We start from the raw sequence: 20,535 nt of genomic DNA on the forward strand, positions 1-20,535 counted from the left end.
CAGAATCGTCTAGAATGTAATTGTATGCTGTAGTGTTAAGATTTCCATTCACTGGAACTAAGGGGCCTAGCCGGAACCATGAAAAACACCAAACTTTACAATTAGCACTATGCGTTGGAGCAGGTAGCATTCTCCTGGTATCCGCAAAACTACTATTTGTCCGTCGGACTGCCAGATGGTGAACCGTGATTCATCACTCCAGAGAATGCGTTTCCACTGCTCCAGAGTCCATTGGCGATGAGCTTTATACCACACCAGCCGACGTTTGGCATTGCACATGGTGATCTTAGGCTTGTGTGCAGCTGCTCGGCCATGAAAACCCATTTCCTGAAGCTCCCGACGAACAGTTCTTGTGCTGACGTTGCTTCCAGAGGCAGTTTGGAACTCGGTAGTGAGGACAGACGATTTTTACGCGCTACGCGTTTCAGCATTCAGCGGTCCTGTTCGTTGTGTGGCGGCTGAGCCGTTGTTGCTCCTAGATATTTCCACTTAACATTAACAGCACAGAAGATCTGCCAGGGCAGACATTTGTTGAACTGACTTGTTGGAAAGGTGGGATCCTATGACGGTGCCACGTTGAAAGTCACTGAGCTCTTCGGTCTTGGGCCATTCTACCGCCAATGTTTGTCTATGGAGATTGCATGGCTGTGTGCTCGATTTTATACACCTCTCAGCAACGGGTGTGGCTGAAATAGCCAAATCCACTAATTTGAAGGGGTGTTCACAAACTTTTGTATAAAAAGTGCATGTTACCGTTAGCTTGCTGTGCAGCAATGTCTTCACACATCCCCAGCCTCAGACCTCAAGAGCTACCTGGATAACCGCAAGCAGATGGTGAGGTCGGGAACATACCATTCCAACTCACAGCCAGTCCCAGCTGGAGTTCCCCAGGGTGGTGTGCTCTCTCCCCTACTGTTTGTGCTATGCATGAACACCCTAGACTCCAGCCTTCCAATCAGAATCCATCCTGTCAAGTGTGCTGATGACCTCACGCTCATAGAATTGTTTCCTGGCGATCTACCTGGCCAAACACAAGCCGCCGTCAATGCAGTGGCTGAGTGGGGAAAAACCAACTGCCTGTATGTGAACGAAAAGAAAACTAAGGATATGCTCATCAGCTTCAGAAGGGCTGCTGGCTGACAAGGCTTTTCCACCCGCGGTTGCTGTAAACTGCCTCACAGTTGAGCGTTTGGAGTTTTTCTGACTGATAGGTGTGATGGTGTCAGCTGACCTGTACTGGGACGAGCATGTCCGGTATATCCTAAAAAAAAGCTTCAACCCAGGATCTACTACCTAAGCGAAGCAAGACAAGCTGGCCTCCCAACTGAAGTCCTACTGCAGATATACTTGACCTTCATCCGTCCCCATCATGGAGTATGCCTTGCCAGTGTGGCCTGGCCTTCCAAAGTGTCTCTCTAAGGGACTTAGAAGGCATTCAGAGACGGATCTGCTGCGTCATTGGCACTCCCTGCAACTCACTCCCATCTCTGGAGAACAGGCATGATGAACCTACAGTCAAGACCTTCAAAGGACTCCTGCATGGCCACACAAATCCTCTGCACTAGTTTCTACCCTAGACAGAGGCCGCATAATCTAAGGAGTTTAAGGCAATACTCTATCGTAGAGGTCCCCAATTACATTTAGCCGTGGGCCAATTGTTCCTTGAGCGGATGGTCGGGGGGCCAGATATATATATTTGGTACACTGCAAATTGACCGCAAGAATCCCAAACACATACAGTATAGTATTTGACAAAAACAGAATCATTTCAAACCTTGATTATATTGGGACATGATCACATATGCCTCTCTATCTATGCGTGGGGATACTTTGGAACAGATTTCAGAAATTAAAATAACTTTGAGCTGATTTCCTGGTGATGTTGCAGTCTTATGTCCAGCAACAAAAACAAACGTTTTTTTTATACGTTATTATAAATACTGCATACTGAACAAAAATATAAACGCACCATGCAAAAATGTCAAAGTTTTACTGAATTACAGTTCATATAGTCAGTCAGTCAGTCAGTCAGTCAGTCAGTCAGTCAGTCAGTCAATTGAAATGAACTCATTAGCCCCTAATCTATGGACTGCACATGACTGAGCAGAGGCACAGCCCACCCACTGGGGAGCCAGGCCCAGCCAATCACAGATAGAAATACTCCTTAGTTTCATCAGCTGTCTGGGTGGCTGGTCTCAGACGATCCTGCAAGTAAAGTCGGATGTGGAGGTCCTGGGCTGGCGTGGTTTTGAGGCTGGTGGACGTACTGCCAAATTCTCTAAAACGACCTTGGAGGCATCTTATGGTAGAGAAATGAACAGTTAATTATCTGGCAACAGCTCTGGTGGACATTCCTGTGGTCAGCATACCAATTGCACGCTCCCTCAAAACTTGAGACATCTATGGCATTGTGTTGTGTGACAAAACTGCACATTTTATAGGGGCCTTTTATTTCCCCCAGCACAAGTTGCACCTGTGTAATGATCATGCTGTTTAATCAGCTTCTTGATATGCCACACCTGTCAGGTGGATGGATTATCTTGGCAAAGAAGAAATACTCACTATCAGGGATGTAATCAAATTTGTACAGAAAATATGAGAGAAATAAGCTTTTTTATTGAAATATGGGACCAACACTTTACATGTTGCGTTTATATTTTTGTTCAGTATACAGTGCATTCGGAAAGTATTCAGACCCCTTCCCTTTTTAAACATGTTGTTACGTTACAGCCTTATTCTAAAATGTATTAAATAAAATGTTTTCCTCACCAATCTACATACAATACCCCATAAAGACTAAATAAAAACAGTTTCTTTAAAACATTTTTGCAAATGTATTACAAATACAAAACAGAAATACCTTTTTTACAGAAGTATTCAGACCCTTTGCTATGTGACCCGAAATTGAGCTCAGGTGCATCCTGTTTCCATTGATCATCCTTAAGATGTTTCTACAACTTGATTGGAGTCCACCTGTGGTAAATTCAATTAATTGGACGTGGTTTGGAAAGGCACACACCTGTCTATATAAGGTCAAACAGTTGACAGTGCATGTCAGAGCAAAAACTAGAAAGTATTACCCCTTGACCTTTGCACATTTTGTTAGTGTGAAGCAGTTTTTCATCAAGGATCTCTCTGTACTTTGCTCCGTTCATCTTTCCCTCGAACCTGACTAGTCTCCCTGTCCCTGCCGCTGAAATAACTCCCCATAGCATGATGCTGCCACCACCATGCTTCACCGTAGGGATTGTGCCAGGTTTTTCGCAGACGTGACACTTGGTATTCAGGCTGAACAGTTCAATCTTGGTTTCATCAGACCAGAGAATCTTGTTTCTCATGGTCTGAGTCCTTCAGGTTCCTTTTGGAAAAAGTGGGCTGTCATGTGCCCTTTACTGAGGAGTGGCTTCCGTCTGGCCATTCTACCATAAAGGCCTGATTGGTGGAGTGCTGCAGAGATGGTTGTCCTTCTGGAAGGTTCTCCCATCTCCATAGAGGAACTCTGGAGCTCTGTCAGAATTTTTGGTCACCTCCCTGATCAAGGCCCTTCTACCTCGATCGCTCAGTTTAGCCGGGCGGCCAGCTCTAGGAAGAGTCTTGGTGGTTCCAAACTTCTTCCATTGAAGAATCATGTGTTATTTGGAAAATTGTGTTTTATGTTATGACATCATATTTGATGTACATATGTTTCTGCAAGATGTTCAAATAAACCTACACCTAATCAACCTGTTCACTCTCTTCCTCCTCCGCACCACAACCCCATCCCCCTCCCCTCTCCTCTTTATGATGGCTCCTCAATTGACTGATTTCCTTATATGAGCTGTAATTCAGTAAAATCATTGAAATTGTTGTATGTTGTGTTAATTTTTTTGTTCAATATATATTGCATTCGGAAAGTATTCACTTTACAGCCTTGTTCTAAAATGTATGAAATAAAATGTTTCCCGCATCAATCTACATACATACAATACCCCATAAAGACAAAGTGAAAACAGTTGTTTTTTTTATTTTTAATTTTACCCCTTTTTCTCCCCAATTTTGTGGTATCCAATTGTTGTAGTAGCTACTATCTTGTCTCATCGCTACAACTCCCGTACGGGCTCGGGAGAGACGAAGGTTGAAAGTCATGCGTCCTCCGATACACAACCCAACCAAACTGCACTGCTTCTTAACACAGTGCACATCCAACCCGGAAGCCAGCCGCACCAATGCACTGGAGGAAACACCGTGCACCTGGCCACCTTGGCTAGCGAACACTGCGCCCGGCCCGCCACAGGAGTCGCTGGTGCGCAATGAGACAAGGATATCCCTACCGGCCAACCCCTCCCTAACCCGGGCGACGCTAGGCCAATTGTGCATCACCCCACGGAGCTCCCGGTCGCGGCCGGTTGCGACAGAGCCTGGGCGCGAACCCAGGGACTCTGATGGCACAGCTGGCGCTGCAGTACAGTGCCCTTAACCACTGCGCAACCCGGGAGGCCCCAGAAAAAAGTATTTTTACAATTTTTGCAAATGTATTACAAAACAGAAATACCTTTTTTACATAAGTATTCAGACTCTTTGCTATGAGACTTGAAATTGAGCTCAGGTGCATCCTATTTCCAATGATCATCCTTGATGTTTCAACAACTTGATTGGAGTCCATCTGTGGTAAATTCAATTGATTGGACATGGCTCATCTCAGCTTTGTCTTTCTAGGCTTTTGTTTTCTCTCCTCTCTTTAGCTCCCTCGCTTCCTCATTTCCGTCCATCTCCCCGCTCTCTCTCTCTCTCTCTCTCTCTCTCTCTCTCTCTCTCTCTCTCTCTTTCTCTCCCTTTTATTTTGACTCAGTGTAGAGTGGGATTCACACAGACCAGCAGTTACCAGGCAACAGGCTAGAACTCTGAGACACATGCTCATCAGCTCTCACTAGCTATCCATCATGCTCTCTCTCATGTAGAGCTAACTGTTATTATATACGACTGGTTACTCATTTCATACTCTTAAAGGGTTACAAGAGAAGCCATTTTGATGGTGGTTTGCATGTCTATTTTAAATGTGAACTTTTACACATGGTGAGGTAACAAGTGTAGTCCTCGTTTTAAATTGGATTTGACTGATTTCGGGTGGATTGACTGACTAGTGTTGGGAAACATTATAAGAAAGGTTTAGCTTTTAACATGAGTCATCCTCTTAACTGCTGCCTCAGGTCCAGATTATCCCACATGTAAAAAGATGTTAACAACACCCCAACCATGGTTGTAAGATTATCATATCAGTAAAGGGACATGTGGTGTACATGGCTTATACTAAGTACAGTATCTTCATTTTGAGTGGGCCAAGAGTGATCATCATTTGAACCTGCCTCAAAAAGCGTGCTATCCGGGATCCTTGGGATGTCCCTATCCCATTGAAGTTGACATTTTAAATGGTTACGGGTAGGGTTAGTTGATTAAAGGGTTATAGTTCAAGTTAGGGTAGGGATTATGGTTAGGGAACACATGGAATGGCATCAAACACATGAAAACCAAATGGAATGGAAACAATGTGTTTGATCATTTTCCAATCATTACATTTTAGCCATTACAATAAGCCACCCTTCCTCCACCAGCCTCCATTGGTATAAGAATTACACTCAACTGTATACTAAGATACAGTTATATTTTCATCGTGCACTAATACACACTGACATTTTCTAGTTCTGTAATAACACATCAATTGTAGCCCATTTATTTGTTTTGTTTGAGGTAATTACACATTTGGGAAAAGTATGACTTTTCACAGTTCTGGAGCAGTTCCTATCTTGATCAATGGGGAAAAACAAAATTGAAAAAAAAACAGTGACAAGTCTGAAATTAGTCTCAAAAATAGGAAGTCCCTAGTGAAACGGAATGCCCTCGTTTTTCACCTCAAGGCCGCCACGCGATGGATCGTGTCGCTCTTCTTACTGCAGTGTGTTTTGATCTAGGAGAGTGGTTCTCTGGAGACCAGGAGGGAATCACAACGACATGGTCGAGGAGGGAAGGAGAGAGGGAATGGGAAAGACACTGAATTAAGGCTTTGAAGAAGAAGAAACACTTTCATTCACTCAGGTTCCCCCTATAGGTAGAATTGTGCTTTGTATAAATGTTATATAACCAAGGCTATGCCCACAAAATTCACTTCAGTGTTTTTGGTAGATGACAAAAAGCACAATATAACCAGTGAAGAAGGAGTTTTTACATTTAAACTCAGTTTTTCACAATTCCTGACATTTACTCCAAGTAAAAATTCATTATATTAGGTCAGTTAAGATGACCACTTTATTTTAAGAATGTGAAATGTCAGAATAATAGGAGAGAGAATTATTTATTTCAGCTTTTATTTCTTTCATCACATTCCCAGTGGGTCAGAAGTTTACATACACTCAATTAGTATTTGGTAGCATTGCCTTTAAATTGTTTAACTTGGGGAAAACATTTTGGGTAGCCTTCCACAAGCTTCCCACAATAAGTTGGGTGAATTTTGGCCCATTTCGCCTGACAGAGCTGGTGTAACTGAGTCAGGTTTGTAGGCCTCCTTGCGCGCACACAATTTTTCAGTTCTGCCCACACATTTTATCTAGGATTGAGGTCGGGGCTTTGTGATGGCCACTCCAATACCTTGACTTTGTTGTCCTTAAGCCATTTTGCCACAACTTTGGAAGTATGCTTGAGGTCATTGTCCATTTGGAAGACCCATTTGTGACCAAGCTTTAAGTTCCTGACTGATGTCTTGAGATGTTGCTTCAATATATCCACATCATTTCCTTTCCTCATGATGCCATCTATTTTTTGAAGTGTACCAGTCCCTCCTGCAGCGAGGCACCCCCACAACATGATGCTACCATCCCTGTGCTTCACAGTTGGGATGGTGTTCTTCGGCTTGCAAGCCTCCCCCTTTTTCCTCCAAACATAACGATGGTCATTATGGCCAAACAGTTCTATTTTTGTTTCATCAGACCAGAAGACATTTCTCCAAAAAGTACCATCGTTGTCCCCATGTGCAAATGCACATGGGGACAACGACATCAGGGCTTTTTTTATGGTGGTTTTGGAGCAGTGGCTTCTTCCTTGCTGAGCGGCCTTTCAGGTGATGTCGATTTTGGACTCATTTTACTGTGGATATAGATACTTTTGTACCTGTTTCCTACAGCATCTTCACAAGGTCCTTTGCTGTTGTTCTGGGATTGATTTGCAATTTTCGCACCAAAGTACGTTAATCTCTCGGAGACAGAACGCGTCTCCTTCCTGAGCGGTATGACTGCTGCATGGTCCCATGGTGTTTATACTTGCGTACTATTGTTTGTACAGATGAACGTGGTACCTTCAGGTGTTTGGAAATTGTTCCTAAGGATGAACCAGACTTGTGGAGGCCTACAATTTATTTTCTGAGGTCTTGGCGGATTTCTTTTGATTTTCCCATGATGTCAAGAAAAGAGGCACTGAGTTTGAAGGTAGGCCTTGAAATACATCCACAGGTACACCTCCAATTGACTCAAATGATGTAAATTATCCTATCAGAAGCTTCTAAAGTCATGACAGCATTTTCTGGAATTTTTCAAGCTGTTTAAAGGCACAGTCAACTTAGTGTATGTAAACTTCTGACCCACTGGAATTGTCATACAGTGACTTATAAGTGAAATAATCTGTCTGTAAACAATTGTTGGTAAAATGACCTGTGTCATACACAAAGTAGATGTCCTAACTGACCAAAACTATAGTTTGTTAACACGAAATTTGTGGAGTGGTTGAAAAACAAGTTTTAATGACTCCAACCTAAGTGCATGTAAACTTCCGACTTCAACTGTATGTGTTCGGCCATTGAAACTACTCTTTCTCATCTCTGTCTTCTAATGGACAGTCACAGAGGGAGACAGCTGGAAAGTGATTGGTTGAACGTGATTGGTTGACCTGTTGCTAATGAGGCGTGGTAAAACAGCAACCAGGTTGCTCATCCTTCTGTTTGTTGTCGCCATAGCGATGAGGAGGAGATGCGGAAGTCTTTCTCGGAGCTGGGGGACACCAACCAGGCTGACTCCACCTCTAAACACATGAAGAGCATGGCCAGTGGTGAGAAACACCTAGTGGCCATGGCCCAGCCCTCGGGAGCCCTGCTGTACAAGAATGGCTTCCTGGTGCGCAAGGTGCACGCCGACTCAGATGGCAAGAGAAGTACGTATCAAAACCACAGATATATTGTATATATATATAATATTTTTGTTTTGTATTGACTGCTATTTTTTTGTTTTGTTTTCATTTCTACATTTGTAAAGTGACTTTGAGTCCTTGAAACGCGCTATATAAGTCCCATTCTTTTTACTGTTATTATTATTATCATTATTAATCATTCAGCCCTATGCTGTTTTTTTATCTACAGCATACCTATTGTGGTCCACATAGAGTAAATTGTATAACTTTCTTTGGAACAATGAGAGTTTGGTGGCTCTGTTCCAACATCCATACTTGCCTACCATTTAGTATGAAGCAATGTAATGAGTATGTATAGGTGTGAAGGTTAGTATGGACATTTGAAGGTGACCTATGTTTTGACCAAACTATTCTCCTGATCTCAGCACCGCGTGGGAAGAGAGGATGGAAGACGTTCTATGGCATTCTGAAGGGGCTGATTCTCTACCTGCAGAAGGTGAGCAGGTGTGACTACACTTCTGTCACTTCTGTCTCACTTTATGAGCTCGCAACACATTCACTGTCCCGAAACTCTGAAAAGTCTATAAATGCCTGCTCAGTCAACCCACTTTTTACATACTTGTATTGAGTGACATTATATATGTGTTTGCACCAATGAAAACCCCCAAATGTTCCCGAGAATGTAAGTCTAAAAAGACTGCTAAGATGATCCTACTTTGTTACGTACTCATACACAATAACATTTGTGATACACCTGGAAGTATACCCATCTTTGATTGACACACACTGAAATACAGATCTCACTCTCCAGCCATCCGGATGACTTTCCATACCCTGTTGGGTGTTGATATTGTCAGTATGAGGTAATGCGTAAAGGTTGAGTCCTTGGTTCAGTGCCTTCAGACTGCAGACCTGGCATTGTCGCCTATACCCATTTGGACCAGTGGTCCTGGCCTTTGCTACGGACAGCCCTGCCAGCTTCTTGGACTTGTGTGTAACTCGGCCACTTTGAACAGAAGCAAGGGTCCCAACCAGAGGCGGTCCCATGGCGCCGCAGCTGTGCCAATGATGTATGTACTGTATGTCTATTGGTAGTGGTCTCTGGTCCAACGGTCATGTCTGAGTTGGGCAGAGGCAAGGCACCTACTCGGGTGTCAAAAATACCCATTTCCTTAGTATGGTTTGTTCTGGAACATCCCATCAACAAGTCATCCTGCTAAAAGAGAGGTCTGGACACAGTTATCTTCTAGATTGTCCTGATTTAATCACCTACGGTTCAGTTAACCTTTTACTGCAGTGGGCTAAATCAGGTTCACACAGAGTGTTTCTTGATAGTCTTAAACAAATCTACTTTGAAAAAGAGTATACACCTGACAAACATGGTTATGGGCTTAAACGAAAGAAAACACCTGTACCATGTCAGAGATAGACTACAAATATTTTCAATTTTGAATTTGCATCCCAATATTACACTTTAATTAAATCACAGAAGACTGAAATATAACAAAACAGTTTGACATAGAAACACCGGATTATGTGCAGGTAAAAAAAAAAAGTTTATTAATTGTGAATTTATAAAAGATAGTAATAATATTCCATCCATGAGGCCACTAGGGGGAGATTTGGTCATTTGATTGCAGGAAAGGGCAACAATCAATTGTTGTGTTTTTTGATTGCTGGAATTTCACACCATAACATCCAGTGCCAACTCACTGATGCTTGACATTCTCATATTACAACTCAATTAGATGACCGGTACTCAAAGAACCATCTGGGGGTTGAATACACTACGCTGTGGTCAGAACTACTGCGATGGTCAATAATGATATCAGGAGGAAATCACACTTTATGGTGATTGTCATTGTTTGACCATGCAGGGAGAGTACCGGCCAGATAAACAGCTGTCAGATGAGGATCTGAAGAACGCCGTGTCCATCCACCACTCTCTGGCGATGAGGGCTGCTGACTACAGCAAGAGACCCAATGTGTTCTACCTACGCACCGCCGACTGGAGAGTCTACCTCTTCCAGGCACCGTGAGTCCCATCCCTCGCTTCACTCTTCTTCTGTCATTCCTCTGTAAGATTGAGCCATCCCTTGCTTTCACGAGTTCAGGTTACACACTATAAGTTGAATGTGAGATGGTTTATTATTTGGCTTGGAGCCATAACCTGCAACTGCTCCCTGCACAGAACACATCTGCCGTTGTTTAACATCTGCCCTCGGGTAAAAACATCTGCCCTCGGTTAACGTTTGCCCTCGGTTAACGTCTGATCTCGGTTAACATCTGCCCTCGGTTAACATCTGCCCTCTGTCAACATTTGTCCTCGGTTAACATTTGCCCTCGGTTAACATCTGCCCTCGTTTAACGTTTGCCCTCGGTTAACGTCTGCCCTCGGTTAACATCTGCCCTCGGTTAACATTTGCCCTCGGTTAACACTTGCCCTCAGTTAACATTTGCCCTCGGTTAACATCTGCCCTCGGTTAACATCTGCCCTCTGTTAACATTTGCCCTCGGTTAACATTTGCCCTCGGTTAACATCTGCCCTCGGTTAACATTTGCCCTCGGTTAACATCTGCCCTCGGTTAACCTCTGCCCCGGTTAACATCTGCCCTCTGTTAACATTTGCCCTCGGTTAACATCTACCCTCGGTTAACATCTGCCCTCGGTTAACATCTGCCCTCTGTTAACATTTGCCCTCGGTTAACATCTGCCCTCGGTTAACATCTGCCCTCGGTTAACATCTGCCCTCGGTTAACATCTGCCCTCGGTTAACATCTGCCCATCTGGTTAACATTTGCCCTCGGTTAACATCTGCCCTCGGTTAACATCTGCCCTCGGTTAACATCTGCCCTCTGTCAACATTTGCCCTCGGTTAACATTTGCCCTCGGTTAACATCTACCCTCGGTTAACATCTGCCCTATGTTAACATTTGCCCTCGGTTAACATCTGCCCTCGGTTAACATCTGCCCTCGGTTAACATCTGCCCTCGGTTAACATTTGCCCTCGGTTAACATTTGCCCTCGGTTAACATCTGGCCTCGGTTAACATTTGCCCTCGGTTAACATCTGGCCTCGGTTAACATCTGCCCTCGGTTAACATCTGCCCTCGGGTTAACATCTGCCCTCGGTTAACATCTGCCCTCTGTCAACATTTGTCCTCGGTTAACATTTGCCCTCGGTTAACATCTGCCCTCGTTTAACGTTTGCCCTCGTTTAACGTTTGCCCTCGGTTAACATCTGCCCTCTGTCAACATCTGTCCGCTGTTAACATCTGCCCTCGGTTAACATCTGCCCTCTGTCAACATTTGTCCTCGGTTAACATTTGCCCTCGGTTAACATCTGCCCTTAACATCTGTTTAACGTTTTTCCCTCGGTTAACGTCTGCCCTCGGTTAACATCTGCCCTCTGTCAACATTTGTCCTCTGTTAACATCTGCCCTCGGTTAACATCTGCCCTCGGTTAACGTTTGCCCTCGGTTAACGTCTGTTAACATCTGCCCTGGTTAACATCTGCCCTCGGTTAACATCTGCCCTCTGTCAACATTTGTCCTCGGTTAACATTTGCCCTTGGTTAACATTTGCCCTCGGTTAACGTCTGCCCTCGGTTAACATCTGCTCTCGGTTAACATCTGCCCTCGGTTAACATCTGCCCTCTGTTAACATTTGCCCTCAGTTAACATTTGCCCTCGGTTAACATATGCCCTGGTTAACATCTGTCCTCTGTTAACATCTGCCCTGGTTAACATCTGCCTCTGTTAACATCTGGCCTCTGTTAACATCTGCCCTCGGTTAACATCTGCCCTGGTTAACATCTGCCCTGGTTAACATCTGCCCTCGGTTAACATTTGCCCTCGGTTAACATCTGCCCTCGGTTAACATTTGCATTCGGTTAACATTTGCCCTCGGTTAACGGTTTCTGCCCTCGGTTAACATCTTTGCCCTCGGTTAACATCTGCCCTCTGTTAACATCTGCCCTCTGTTAACATCTGCCCTGGTTAACATCTGCCCTCTGTTAACATCTGCCCTGGTTAACATCTGCCGTCTGTTAACATTTGTCCTCTGTTAACATTTGCCCTCAGTTAACATCTGCCCTCGGTTAACACGTTAACATTTGCCCTCGGTTAACATCTGCCCTCTAACAGTTAACATCTGCCCTCGGTTAACATCTGCCCTTGGTTAACATCTGCCCTCTGTTAACATTTGCCCTCGGTTAACATCTGCCCTCGGTTAACGTTTGCCCTCGGTTAACATCTGATCTCGGTTAACATCTGCCCTCGGTTAACATCTGCCCTCTGTCAACATTTGTCCTCGGTTAACATTTGCCCTCGGTTAACATCTGCCCTCGGTTAACGTTTGCCCTCGGTTAACGTCTGCCCTCGGTTAACATCTGCCCTCTGTCAACATCTGTCCGCTGTTAACATCTGCCCTCTGTTAACATCTGCCCTCGGTTAACATCTGCCCTCGGTTAACATCTGCCCTCGGTTAACATCTGCCCTCGGTTAACATTTGCCCTCGGTTAATGTCTGCTCTCGGTTAACATCTGCCCTCGGTTAACATCTGCCCTCTGTCAACATTTGTCCTCGGTTAACATTTGCCCTCTGTTAACATCTGCCCTCGGTTAACATCTGCCCTCTGTCAACATCTGTCCTCGGTTAACATTTGCCCTCGGTTAAGATTTGCCCTCGGTTAACGTCTGCCCTCGGTTAACATCTGCTCTCGGTTAACATCTGCCCTCGGTTAACATCTGCCCTCTGTTAACATTTGCCCTCGGTTAACATTTGCCCTCAGTTAACGTCTGCCCTGGTTAACGTCTGCCCTCTGTTAACATCTGCCCTGGTTAACATCTGCCCTCTTTTAACATCTGCCCTGGTTAACATCCGCCCTCTGTTAACATCTGCCCTGGCTAACATCTGCCGTCTGTCAACATTTGTCCTCTGTTAACATTTGCCCTCAGTTAACATCTGCCCTCGGTTAACGTTTGCCCTCGGTTAACGTCTGCTCTCGGTTAACATCTGCCCTCAGTTAACATCTGCCCTCTGTCAACATTTGTCCCCGGTTAACATCTGCCCTCGGTTAACGTTTGCCCTCTGTTAACATCTGCCCTCTGTTAACATTTGCCCTCGGTTAACATTTGCCCTCGGTTAACATCTGCCCTGGTTAACGTCTGCCCTCTGTTAACATCTGCCCTGGTTAACATCTGGCCTCTGTTAACATCTGCCCTCTGTTAACATCTGCCCTCTGTTAACATCTGCCTGGTTAACATCTGCCCTCGGTTAACATCTGCCCTCTGTCAACATTTGTCCTCGGTTAACATTTGCCCTCGGTTAACATCTGCCCTCGTTTAACGTTTGCCCTCGGTTAACGTCTGCCCTCGGTTAACATCTGCCCTCTGTCAACATCTGTCCTGCTGTTAACATCTGCCCTCTGTTAACATCTGCCCTCGGTTAACATCTGCCCTCGGTTAACATCTGCCCTCGGTTAACATCTGCCCTCGGTTAACGTTTGCCCTCGGTTAATGTCTGCTCTCGGTTAACATCTGCCCTCGGTTAACATCTGCCCTCTGTCAACATTTGTCCTCGGTTAACATTTGCCCTCTGTTAACATCTGCCCTCGGTTAACATCTGCCCTCTGTCAACATCTGTCCTCGGTTAACATTTGCCCTCGGTTAAGATTTGCCCTCGGTTAACGTCTGCCCTCGGTTAACATCTGCTCTCGGTTAACATCTGCCCGGTTAACATCTGCCCTCTGTTAACATCTGCCCTCTGTTAACATTTGCCCTCGGTTAACATTTGCCCTCAGTTAACGTCTGCCCTGGTTAACATCTGCCCTCTGTTAACATCTGCCCTGGTTAACATCTGCCCTCTGTTAACATCTGCCCTCTGTTAACATCTGCCCTGGTTAACATCCGCCCTCTGTTAACATCTGCCCTGGCTAACATCTGCCGTCTGTCAACATTTGTCCTCTGTTAACATTTGCCCTCAGTTAACATCTGCCCTCGGTTAACGTTTGCCCTCGGTTAACGTCTGCTCTCGGTTAACATCTGCCCTCAGTTAACATCTGCCCTCTGTCAACATTTGTCCCCGGTTAACATCTGCCCTCGGTTAACGTTTGCCCTCTGTTAACATCTGCCCTCTGTTAACATTTGCCCTCGGTTAACATTTGCCCTCGGTTAACATCTGCCCTGGTTAACGTCTGCCCTCTGTTAACATCTGCCCTGGTTAACATCTGGCCTCTGTTAACATCTGCCGTCTGTTAACATCTGCCCTCTGTTAACATCTGCCCTGGTTAACATCTGCCCTCTGTTAACATCTGCCCTGGTTAACATCTGCCCTCTGTTAACATCTGCCCTGGTTAACATCTGCCCTCTGTTAACATCTGCCCTCTGTTAACATCTGCCCTCGGTTAACATCTGCCCTGGTTAACATCTGCCCTCTGTTAACATCTGCCCTCTGTTAACATCTGCCCTGGTTAACATCTGCCCTGGTTAACATCTGCCCTCTGTTAACATCTGCCCTGGTTAACATCTGCCTCTGTTAACATCTGCCCTCTGTTAACATCTGCCCTGGTTAACATCTGCCCTGGTTAACATCTGCCCTCTGTTAACATCTGCCCTGGTTAACATCTGCCCTGGGTAACATCTGCCCTCGGTTAACATTTGCCCTCGGTTAACATCTGCCCTTGGTTAACATTTGCCCTCGGTTAACATCTGCCCTCGGTTAACATTTGCCCTCGGTTAACATTTGCCCTCGGTTAACATCTGCCCTCGGTTAACATTTGCCCTCGGTTAACATCTGGCCTCGGTTAACATCTGCCCTCGGTTAACATCTGCCCTCGGGTTAACATCTGCCCTCGGTTAACATCTGCCCTCGGTTAACATTTGCCCTCGGTTAACATTTGCCCTCGGTTAACGTCTGCCCTTGGTTAACATCTGCTCTCTGTTAACATCTGCCCTCGGTTAACATTTGTCCTCGGTTAACATTTGCCCTTGTTTAACATTTGCCCTCTGTTAACATCTGCCCTCGGTTAACATCTGCCCTCGGTTAACATCTGCCCTCGGTTAACATCTGCCCTCGGTTAACATTTGCCCTCTGTTAACGTTTGCCCTCGGTTAACGTCTGCCCTTGGTTAACATCTGCTCTCGGTTAACATCTGCCCTCGGTTAACGTCTGCCCTCGGTTAACGTTTGCCCTCGGTTAACGTCTGCCCTTGGTTAACATCTGCTCTCGGTTAACATCTGCCCTCGGTTAACATCTGCCCTCTGTTAACATTTGCCCTCGGTTAACATTTTCCCCCGGTTAACGTCTGCCCTGGTTAACGTCTGCCCCCTGTTAACATCTGCCCTGGTTAACATCTGCCCTCTGTTAACATCTGCCGTCGGTTAACATCTGCCCTCTGTTAACATCTGCCATCTGTTAACATCTGCCCTGGTTAACATCTTCCCTCTGTTAACAACTGCCCTGGTTAACATCTGCCCTCTTTTAACATCTGCCCTGGCTAACATCTGCCCTCTGTTAACATCTGCCATCTGTTAACATCTGCCCTTGTTAACATCTGCCCTCTGTTAACATCTGCCCTCGGTTAACATCTGCCCTCTGTTAACATCTGCCCTCTGTTAACATCTGCCCTCGGTTAACATCTGCCCTCTGTTAACATCTGCCCTCGGTTAACATCTGCCCTCGGTTAACATCTGCCCTCGGTTAACATCTGCCCTCTGTTAACATCTGCCCTCGGTTAACATCTGCCCTCGGTTAACATCTGCCCTCGGTTAACATCTGCCCTCGGTTAACATCTGCCCTCGGTTAACATCTGCCCTCTGTTAACATTTGCCCTCGGTTAACATCTGCCCTCGGTTAACGTTTGCCCTCGGTTAACGTCTGATCTCGGTTCACATCTGCCCTCGGTTAACATCTGCCCTCTGTCAACATTTGTCCTCGGTTAACATTTGCCCTCGGTTAACATTTGGCCTCGGTTAACATCTGCCCTCGGTTAACATCCCTCGGTTAACATCTGCCCTCTGTCAACATTTGTCCTCGGTTAACATTTGTCCTCGGTTAACATTTGCTCTTGGTTAACATTTGCCCTCTGTTAACATCTGCCCTCTGTTAACATCTGCCCAGGCTAACATCTGCCCTCTGTTAACATCTGCCCTCGGTTAACATCTGCCCTCGGTTAACGTTTGCCCTCGGTTAACGTCTGATCTCGGTTAACATCTGCCCTCGGTTAACATCTGCCCTCTGTCAACATTTGTCCTCGGTTAACATTTGCCCTAGGTTAACATTTGCCCTCGGTTAACATCTGTCCTCGGTTAACATCTGCCCTCTGTCAACATTTGTCCTCGGTTAACATTTGTCCTCGGTTAACATTTGCCCTTGGTTAACATTTGCCCTCTGTTAACATCTGCCCTCGGTTAACATCTGCCCTCGGTTAACATCTGCCCTCGGTTAACATTTGCCCTCGGTTAACGTTTGCCCTCCGTTAACGTCTGCCCTTGGTTAACATCTGCTCTCGGTTAACATCTGCCCTCGGTTAACATCTGCCCTCTGTTAACATCTGCCCTCTGTTAACATTTGCCCTCGGTTAACATTTGCCCTCGGTTAACGTCTGCCCTTGGTTAACATCTGCTCTCGGTTAACATCTGCCCTCGGTTAACATCTGCCCTCTGTTAACATCTGCCCTCTGTTAACATCTGCCCTCTGTTAACATTTGCCCTCGGTTAACATTTGCCCTCGGTTAACGTCTGCCCTGGTTAACGTCTGCCCTCTGTTAACATCTGCCCTGGTTAACATCTGCCCTCTGTTAACATCTGCCCTCTGTTAACATCTGCCCTCTGTTAACTGCCCTCTGTTAACATCTGCCCTCTGTTAACATCTGCCCTGGTTAACATCTTCCCTCTGTTAACATCTGCCCTGGCTAACATCTGCCCTCTGTTAACATCTGCCCTCGGTTAACATCTGCCCTGGTTAACATCTGCCCTCTGTTAACATCTGCCCTCTGTTAACATCTGCCCTCGGTTAACATCTGCCCTCTGTCAACATCTGTCCTCGGTTAACATTTGCCCTCGGTTAACGTCTGCCCTGGTTAACGTCTGCCCTCTGTTAACATCTGCCCTCTGTTAACATCTGCCCTCTGTCAACATCTGTCCTCGGTTAACATTTGCCCTCGGTTAACGTCTGCCCTGGTTAACGTCTGCCCTCTGTTAACATTTGCCCTCGGTTAACATCTGCCCTCGGTTAACGTTTGCCCTCGGTTAACGTCTGATCTCGGTTAACATCTGCCCTCGGTTAACATTTGCCCTCGGTTAACGTCTGCCCTGGTTAACGTCTGCCCTCTGTTAACATTTGCCCTCGGTTAACATCTGCCCTCGGTTAACGTTTGCCCTCGGTTAACGTCTGATCTCGGTTAACATCTGCCCTCGGTTAACATTTGCCCTCGTTTAACGTCTGCCCTGTTTAACGTCTGCCCTCTATTAACATCTGCCCTCTGTTAACATCTGCCCTCTGTTAACATCTGCCCTCTGTTAACATCTGCCCTGGTTAACATCTTCCCTCTGTTAACATCTGCCCTGGTTAACATCTGCCCTCTGTTAACATCTGCCCTGGCTAACATCTGCCCTGGTTAACATCTGCCCGGTTAACATCTGCCCTGGTTAACATCTGCCCTCTGTTAACATCTGCCCTCTGTCAACATTTGTCCTCTGTTAACATTTGCCCTCAGTTAACATTTGCCCTCGGTTAACATCTGCTCTCTGTTAACATCTGTCCTGGCTAACATCTGCCCTCTGTCAACATTTGTCCTCGGTTAACATTTGTCCTCGGTTAACATTTGCCCTTGGTTAACATTTGCCCTCTGTTAACATCTGCCCTCGGTTAACATCTGCCCTCTGTCAACATCTGTCCTCGGTTAACATCTGCCCTCGGTTAACATCTGCCCTCTGTTAACATCTGCCCTCTGTTAACATCTGCCCTGGTTAACATCTGCCCTCTGTTAACATCTGCCCTAGGTTAACATCTGCCCTCTGTTAACATCTGCCCTCGGTTAACATCTGCCCTCGGTTAACATCTGCCCTCTGTTAACATCTGCCCTGGTTAACATCTGACCTCTGTTAACATCTGCCCTGGTTAACATCTACCCTGGTTAACATCTGCGCTCTGTTAACATCGGCCCTCTGTTAACATCTGCCCTCAGTTAACATCTGCCCTCGGTTAACATCTGCCCTCGGTTAACATCTGCCCTGGTTAACATCTGCCCTGGTTAACATCTGCCCTCGGTTAACATCTGCCCTCTGTTAACATCTGCCCTCGGTTAACATCTGCCCTCGGTTAACATCTGCCCTGGTTAACATCTGCCCTGGTTAACATCTGCCCTCTGTTAACATCTGCCCTCTGTTAACATCTGCCCTCTGTTAACATCTGCCCTCGGTTAACATCTGCCCTGGTTAACATCTGCCCCGGTTAACATCTGCCCTGGTTAACATCTGCCCTCTGTTAACATCTGCCCTCTGTTAACATCTGCCCTCGGTTAACATCTGCCCTCTGTTAACATCTGCCCTGGCTAACATCTGCTCTCTGTTAACATCTGCCCTGGTTAACATCTGCCCTCTGTTAACTGCCCTGGTTAACATCTGCCCTCTGTTAACTGCCCTGGTTTTTCTTTTTATTATTTGTTTATTTTATTTAACTTTTATTTAACTAGGCAAGTCAGTTAAGAACAAATTCTTATTTACAATGACTCTTACACCGGCCAAACATGGACGACGCTGGGCCTATTGTGCAGCGCCCTATGGGACTTCCAATCACGGCCGGTTGTGATACAGCCTGGAATCGAACCAGGGTGTCTGTAGTGACGCTTCTGGCATTGAGATGCATTGCCTTAGACCGCTGCGCCACTCAGTTAACATCTGCCTCGGTCAATAAACCTGATCTTGACTTTGCAAGGCCTCCCTCCTCCTCTTGTTTTCTTGTTTGCCCACAAGCTGTCTTGAGGCAGTCATGGCTGTTACTACCTCCTGCTGAGTGTGTGTGTGCGTGTGTGCGTGTCTGTCTGTCTGTCTGTCTGTCTGTCTGTCTGTCTGTCTGTCTGTCTGTGAGGAGGAGGGGGGTGTAAATCAAGAATGCAGAGGCACATGATGTGGCCACATGTTCCAGTCACCCAGGAGGACCAGCTCTGCTCCAGTTGCAGCCTGTCCCAGATACCTTCCTCTCTCTCTCCATCTCACTTTCCTTCCTTTCCCTCCCTCCCTATCTCTCTCTTAACTTCCTTTCTCTCCCTCCCCCTCTCTCACTCTCTTTCTGTCACTCTCTGTCTCCCCCCCCTCTCTCCTTTCCTGCCTCTCTCACCCTCTTTTTTTTACCCTCTCTCTCTTCCTCTGTTTCTCCCCCCTCTCTCTCTCGCTCCCTATCTCTCTCTCTTCCTCTCTCTCTTCCTCTCTCCCTCCCTCCCTCCCTCTCGTCCTCTCTCTCATTTCTCAGCCAGTGTCCAGGTAGCTGTGACAAAACCGTCTGATTCAATCTGATTACTCTACGGGGTCTCTAATGGCCCGTTAGTAGATGACATCTATTAATTGGCCCCTCAATGATTTATTTCTCAACAGCAAAGCAGCGTTTTTCAATACAGCAGCTGTGGTGATAATCACTATGATGGCTTAGTTTAGCTCTGTGCAGTAGGGATTGATATGTGTGGTGTGTAAGCTTGTGTGCGTGCGTGTGTTTGTACAACACAATCTCATAAACTCTGTGTGTGTGTGTGTGTGTTTTGTCCTCCATAGAAACGCAGAGCAAATGCAGTCGTGGATCACGCGCATCAACACGGTATCAGCCATGTTCTCAGCACCACCCTTCCCTGCAGCCATTGGTTCACAGAAGAAATTTGCCCGACCGCTGCTGCCAGGCTCCACCTCCAAACTGTCACAGGTACCCGCCTCCGTACCATGTCCTCATATCACCAATCACATTTACCATACCACATCACTACCATAATTGAAAACATCCCTGAAGGCACTCTTCAAAATGAATGAATAAATGCTATTATTTTAAATGTCCACAAGGATGATTAAAGGACAAAACTCGCAATGATCTCAGAAATAATGTATAGGCCTACAGAGGTCAAACTAGTGATGATCATGTGCTGGGAGAGAATACATGGCCCTCTGGTGACCTGGGTGGTGAACTCTGACCCTAAGTATCTGTGCTTACAGGAGGAGCAGGTCCAGTCCCATGAGGCTCGGTTCCGGGCCATCTCCACTGAACTGGCTGAGCTGCGCTCGTATCCTCCAGATCGAAAGGTCAAAGGCCGTGAGCTGGAGGAGTACCGCCAGCGGGACGAGTACCTGGAGTTTGAGGTGAGCCCGAGGCGACAGTTCAAAGGCTACAGGAAAAGAAAATAAAGAAAT

At 46.1% G+C, this 20,535-nt stretch overlaps 1 protein-coding gene across 6 annotated transcripts in view; it reads left to right on the plus strand.

Annotated features, from left to right (window-relative positions):
• LOC118366574 (PH and SEC7 domain-containing protein 1-like) overlaps window positions 1-20,535 on the plus strand; it is an 82,390-nt gene that overhangs the window by 57,697 nt on the left and 4,158 nt on the right. For 5 of the 6 annotated variants that reach the window (XM_035749198.2, XM_035749190.2, XM_035749204.2 and 2 more), the window contains 5 exons: window positions 7,976-8,169; window positions 8,571-8,641; window positions 10,023-10,180; window positions 19,912-20,056; window positions 20,341-20,484. In XM_035749198.2, the coding sequence (XP_035605091.1) occupies window positions 7,976-8,169; window positions 8,571-8,641; window positions 10,023-10,180; window positions 19,912-20,056; window positions 20,341-20,484 (712 nt within the window). Of the gene's footprint in view, window positions 1-7,975; window positions 8,170-8,570; window positions 8,650-10,022; window positions 10,181-19,911; window positions 20,057-20,340; window positions 20,485-20,535 lie in introns of those variants that run through there. The other variant, XR_004821997.2, reaches the window with a different exon arrangement.

Source organism: Oncorhynchus keta, chromosome 3 (genome assembly GCF_023373465.1).
Source record: "Oncorhynchus keta strain PuntledgeMale-10-30-2019 chromosome 3, Oket_V2, whole genome shotgun sequence".
Classification (NCBI taxonomy): domain Eukaryota; kingdom Metazoa; phylum Chordata; class Actinopteri; order Salmoniformes; family Salmonidae; genus Oncorhynchus; species Oncorhynchus keta.